This window comes from Acanthisitta chloris, unplaced genomic scaffold (assembly GCF_000695815.1).
Source record: "Acanthisitta chloris isolate BGI_N310 unplaced genomic scaffold, ASM69581v1 scaffold1929, whole genome shotgun sequence".
Taxonomy (NCBI): Eukaryota; Metazoa; Chordata; class Aves; order Passeriformes; family Acanthisittidae; genus Acanthisitta; species Acanthisitta chloris.
The window spans coordinates 59972-66433 of NW_008690672.1; the positions used below are offsets into that span (position 1 = coordinate 59972).

A 6462-nucleotide genomic window follows, 5' to 3' on the forward strand; every position below is an offset into this window, starting at 1 on the left:
GATGGCCAGTTCAGGTAATTCACCCCTGCTGTTGTATGGTGTAACCTTTCATTGCTAAGGAAAGTTTTAGCCTGTTTAGGAAAGCCTCTGTATCAATGGACTTGGAGGGTGAGGAGTACAGGAAACAAAGTGACTTCACTGAGCCATGCTGTAGATTCAGCCTCTCCTGAACGAATTCCCTGTTGGAAATACTCTCTGGGATAAGAGGTCAATTTAAGATTAACAGGCTAATCTTGGCAGCATTATTTGCGTGTTAAATAAATACCTGGTGCAGGTTGCTGTGTAATGCAGCTTCTGTCTTCCTGCACGTGCTCATGGCAAATGTGTGTGCCAGCTGGCACAGCTCAGCCAACTTGACTGAGAAGATATCCACCCTGCTGTGTGGCACAGTTGGATTTCCTTCTAAAGGCAGTAATGGAACAAAAAAGCACAAGGTTCATGAAGCTAGTAAGTTAAAGCTGAGGTTGAGTACAGGTTGTAATGTTCTCTACTATTATCTTGTTGCCTCTGGTGGTGACTTTGGCCCCTCTAGATTTGACTTAGAAACTGTCTCAAAATGTATGGTGAATCTCAGATAATGAGAATCAGAATTCTGTCCAACCTGCTTGCTTCCCCAATGAATTCAAGTCGAATATCTACAACTTCTGAAAAGCTCAGTTAATTACTAGAATTTAGAGCTCCCATTGAGTAGAGTGACCAGAAATGCATCCCTTGTTGATTTTGTTATTCATGACGTTAAAGTACTTGTAGTTGTTTGGCTTGCTTTATGTTTTTGTTTATGTTCAGCACTGACTAAGGACTCTGTCACCAACAAAATAAAATGTGTTACTTGTGATCTCCTTCAGGACAGTTCAGTGCAGTAGGGATGGTATTTCCTGTTGGTGCGTGGATGAGAATGGCATTGAGGTACCTGGCAGCAAACAGAATGGTTATCCCACCTCTTGTAAGTCACAAGTTTTTTTTCTGTTCAGTTAGGGTAATGAACTGTTTAAATCTGCATTTGAATTGCTGAAATCGAGAATAGGTTAGCCCCAGACTTTGATAGACTCTAGTTTGTTGTAATTTGCTGGGACTTTCTGGTGGAAGTTCTGGAGTTTCTTCACGGCTTATTGTGGAAACTTGATACAACTAGATGTCCATAGTCATAAAGGTCACAGTAAGGTAAATTATGAATGAAAGATTGACTTAGTGTAATGGCTTTCGAGTTGGAGAGCTTCAATCCCATCTGTGTTGGGTTTCTCTATACCAATTTTCATAACCTCAAGTCTATCAATGCCCTCATGCCACCTGGGTGGCATTCTCAGAACTTGTAGTTCTGAGAAAAATCAGATGTTGTCTTAATAAATGATTCAGCACCCAACAAGAACCTTCCTCTAATAGTGCCCCTTTCTGGTACTGCTACAGGCTTGTCCTTTTGCCAGCTGCAAAAGCAGAGGATCTTGGTGAGTCGATACATCAACAGCAGCAGCATCTCCTATGTCCCTCAGTGCCTGGATTCAGGGGCTTTTGATGCAGTGCAATGTGACACAGAGCTGGGACAGTGCTGGTGTGTAGATCCAGAAGGAATGGAGATTTATGGCACCAGGCAAAGAGGAAGACCAGTGCAGTGTAAGTAATATCCAACAAAATGATGGGGTTTGTAGGTTTGAAAGGTTTGGTGTGAATGAAATTTGGAAGAGCAGGAGCTTAGGCACTGCAACCTACATCCTATAGAAGTATAGGTGCTTAACTGAAGCACTTAAGTCCCCTGTTTCATAGAACCAAATAATATCACAAGTTGGAAAGGACCCATAAGATTATTGAGTTCAACTTCTTGCTCCTCATAAAAGCAAGATGATGCACCTTAGTGTCCATGCTCAATGTAATGAATGTAAAATCCTTCCAAACAATGGGATGGCTATTCAGCTGTCCATGGGAAGTTAAAACACCAATAAACATTATGTTTTTTTACCCATCAGGTCCAGGGAACTGTGAGATCCGAGACCGTCGCATTCTGCATGGGTTTGGAGAGAAGAGCCCACCACAGTGCTCAGCAGATGGAGAGTTTCTGCCTGTCCAGTGCAAGTTTGTCAACACAACAGACATGATGTTTTTTGATCTCGTTCATAGTTACAACAGGTAAGATCTCAGGCTTCTGAACCAGGAAAGCAGCCCTGCATACCTCTTCAAGGCACTGTCTTACAGCTTGTTTTTTTGTTTGTTTTTTCCACATGAAACCCTTCCTCTGTGACCACACATGACGTTGTTTTCTCTTAATGAATGAACCAAGTAAAGCAACATTTTTCTTCTGAATTAAATTTGCTGATTTAAAAAATAATTGATATTCCATCCATGCAGTCTAATTGGTGTGTCCTCACACAGCACTGGATGTCAAATTGTGATCTGTATTTGGAATAGTAGCCAGGGCAACTTCTCAGACCGACACACAGACAGTAGAAAATGAGATAAATGCAGGAGGAATAGAAGAATTTGGATGTGTATATGAGGTAGGAAAGATGATTCCATATGGGAAATGAAAACAGGTGGACAGACAGACAAGTGGCAGCATTCAAAGATGAAGTTCCATGTGATGATTGGAAACTCTCATCTATTTCAGCAGTGCCAGGGTCACTCAACACAGGTGAACCAGCAAGTGAGGAATAACTGTGCTGGCTTTAGGTAGTTGGAGAATGTTGGGGAAGGCTTCAGAATGCTGGATCACGTCCTTGTCTGTGGGAACAAGAAGCTGTTGTCCTGTGGAGGAGCTGGGAATTAATACTGAGATGGAGAAATAATGGATGGGCAAGGAGAACTGAGGGGAGAGGAGTTTGTTTTGGTGCAGATGTTCAGACTCTCCAGAGAAACCTTTTGGTCTCTTGTAAAGTGCCATTGACTTGGCATCTCAGTCAGCACATTTCTCTTGTGGAGGTCAGTGGAGTAAATGTCACATCTCATTCTGACTTGACTCTGTATCAACAAGGTAATTTTATTGCAAATGTCGATTTTGCTGGTTTTGTTTTTTTAATTTAAGCAAAACTGAAAGACAGGCCCAAATGCACAGTGCAAATTTGTCTGTTTTGGCTGCTTTCTTTGCTGGCCTGTGGAGGGTGGAAATTCTAAAAGAGCAATTACAGAGGAGAAATCAATGCTTTAAATTGATGGTTTTATTCTCCCATTGGGAGATTTGGCTGCAAAAACCTGCAAGATTGGACTAATTTTGTGTCTGTGTCATGTAATTAATCACAGCAGGATCATTTCATTCCCAGCTGTATACCTTTCTAATTCTGGCATTGACTTAACCTATTACTATCATATCTGAGTATTTCAGGTCATTAATATATTTATTTTCACACTACTCCTGCCTGAAATGTCATTATCCTTTCCTCAAACAGGGAGCTATAGTACAGAGCTGAAGTGATGAGTTCCCCAGCAAAGGACTACAGCAGAACAGGGATTTAAACCCATATTTTATGTTCATGTAGAACCAGTGGAGCAACTTTCTTTGGTTCTATGGACTGACTTTTTAAATCTAGACATGCCATACTAACTAACTTCCAAAATCATTTCCCTACCCCTTCATAAATATTCCAGAATAAACTAGTTTGTTAAACCTTCCCTACCCCCACCTCACCTCCCCCAGTGAAACAAATGGAGAAACTCAGAAGCTTGGGGCTAAAATTTTCCCAAAAGGAAGACTTTTGAAAAGAAAGATGAGCACAGATTTCCTGCCTCACCTTGGTTTGGCTGCTGTTACTTATTTCATACAGACTGTGTCCAGGTTGTGCCTGGATGGGCAGTCATATAGAACACCCTGTAGCAGATTGATGGGAGTGATCAAAAAATCAAAAGTAAAGGAAGATCTTTTAACTTTCTTGCTATAGTTTTAATCAGACTGAAGATATTTAGTCAGTGTCTTCATCTCAGCTCACCAGAGGTTCTACCCTATTATGTATCATTTTTCTGGCAGTGGAAGGAAACATGGTTTGGTTTTCTGCCTCTCTGAATAGTTAATGAGAAAGGCAGCTGTGCCTTGAGCTGTGCAGAAGAGATATCAAAAGGGTAACCTGCAAACCTGCTATTAAAAATCAGTAATGAGTTGTCTTTGCTGGAAGGCAAGAGCAAAGACTCACAGTTTGAAGCCAAGGTCAACAACCTCATATTTATTTACTTTCCTGTATTTTTGAGTGCAAGCATTCTTGCTGATATACTATTAATTTATCCATAACTTATATGTAGTTACCTTTGCTTTTGCCATTGTTTTGGACTACCTCTGATAGCTGAGGAACTCTATGTTATTGCTACTTGTCTTGAGGGCTGTGGTTAAAGAGTCTGAGAAAAGAAAAAAATATGGTAGGAAGTGAGTTTTCCACATAAGGTGAGAAAAGTTCTGCCCTCTTGCTTGTGTGGGCCTCATTTATATCCGTTTGTACTTTATTTAACTGTACTCTCAGCTTGGAACAAAAATAACCAGAATGACAGGATATGACTACACATCTGCCCCCTATAAAAGCAGCATAATTGTACATGTGAATTCTTAATGTCGAGAATGAAAGAAAGCAGCATGCAGAGTTTTTTCATTGCATCCTGTTTCACTCAGCTAGAGGTTGAGATGAGGTGATGAGCTCCAAGGACATGAGCAGTGCACAGAAAAGATCATATACCTAATTGTTCAGTGGCCAGTGCATGATAATCCAGGGGAGCTGAAAGGCCTTGAAATACCCCAAGCTGTTTGTGTCTATGTGTACATTGAAGACCATAGAAATATGTTCTTCATGTCTTTATACCTTTAATTGCATTGTTTTAATGCTGACAGGAGTCCCTCTGTGCCCTCAAGTATGGCATTTTGATTGCTTTTAGCATGCCAGGGTAAGCACTGGAGCAGGATTCGACAATCCAAAGTGTAGGGAGTCAGTAGTGGTTTAATTTGAAGATGTGGAAGGGTGCCAGAGCAAAGCAGCACTACACAGGGATGTGCAAGCTCTGAGACTCAAGCACTGCTGGGACAGCATCGAGGTTGCCAGCTCAGTCCTTGGCAGAGGCTGTTGCTCCCTGCATTCCCCAGCCTGTGCCTTGATACCCTGAGGAAGCAGTACCATCTTCAGCTGTTCAGCCTGGAGAAGAGAAGGCTCCAGGCTGACCTTACAGCACCTCCCAGTATCTAAAGGGGGTGACAAGAGAGGTGGAGAGGGACTTTCAGCAAAGGCATGTAGTGATAGGACAAGGGGGAATGGCTGTGAGCTGAAACAGGATAGGTAGATTTAGATATTAGGAAAAAATCTTCACTGTGAGGTGGTGATGCACTGGCACAGATTGCCCAGAGATGATGTGGATTCCCTGTCTCTGGAAGTGTTCAAGGCCAGACTGGATGGGGCCCTGAGAAACTTGATCTAGTGAAAGATGTCCCTGCAGAGGGATTGGAGCTGGATAATTTTTAAGAGCCTTTCCAGCCCAAGATGTTCTGTGATTCAGGCAGAGCCTTGGAGATGGCAAAGGCTCCTTGCTCTGCTCACCTGAGCACTGGTTCTGAGCCAGACAAATGTTTTATTGCTGTTCACAGGCTACACACACCAGAGCATTCCTGAGGCTGACAGAGGGTGGCACTGGAATTGAGCCTGGTCACAGCCCCAGATCCACAGGGTGGCTGTAAACTGGTTTTTCCCAGTTAATCAGGACCTAGCCCATCAATATTCCTACTGCTGAGTGTCCTTCTTTGGTAAAAAACTAATTGGTGTAATTCTCTGAAGACCTTGAACAGAAAACTTCACTTCCCTCTTGCTAGGTTTTCCCAAATAAGCCACATGCAGCTGGGACACCAGACCTTTCTTGTATTTTAGGGTAAAGGGATGTGTCTGTAAAATAATATGATTGTTTTGGAACTTGGCACTTTGAACCTAGAAAAACTTATTTCTGTGTGCTTGGAGAAACCCCAGAATGTCTGTCAGTTAAGATCACATTCATTATGTTTTTTTACAACTCTGACCCTATTAATTTTCCTTCTTAAATAGTTGCTTTGCTGGAATCTGTCTATTGTCACTCCTAGAATATTACACTGGAAACACTTTGATCTCCATGAATAAAAGTCAGTCTCACTTGTAGCATGTTAGAAACCCTTTCTCCTACTCCTTGATCTGTTGAGCCATGCCCAGAAAATGAAAAATATTAGCAAGGCTTTTATCAGCTTTTGTACTTAATTCAGTGCAGAAAGCATATGTGGCATGTAGGGAATAAGAAGCAACCTGTTTGTTTAGGCACTCTGCCATCCTCTGCAGATTTGTAGAAGGAGCTAATGAATGGGTGTTGTGATAACATTAAGCCAACACCCATCTATTTTACACTCTTCAACAGGCTTTCAAAGATGAGTACAGAACTGAAAATGAGTGTTAGATGCCTGGTACCTGCTTAGGAAGGGTCAGAAATCTGTCTGAAGGAAGATAGTCCTGTGTCTGTTTAAAAAATGGCATTTAGGAGATTTGTCATCCTGCT

The 6462-nt window shown here is 41.8% G+C and overlaps 1 protein-coding gene across 1 annotated transcript in view; it reads left to right on the plus strand.

The window, feature by feature from the left end:
* TG (thyroglobulin) overlaps nt 1–6462 on the plus strand; it is a gene marked incomplete at its 3' end in the record, with an annotated part of 31800 nt that overhangs the window by 1608 nt on the left and 23730 nt on the right. Inside the window, exons 2-5 of the mRNA XM_009081892.1 lie at nt 1–14; nt 846–943; nt 1405–1608; nt 1959–2118. The exon at nt 1–14 is cut by the window's left edge and continues 83 nt beyond it. Coding sequence (XP_009080140.1) covers nt 1–14; nt 846–943; nt 1405–1608; nt 1959–2118 — 476 coding nt within the window. The remainder of the gene's footprint in view (nt 15–845; nt 944–1404; nt 1609–1958; nt 2119–6462) is intronic.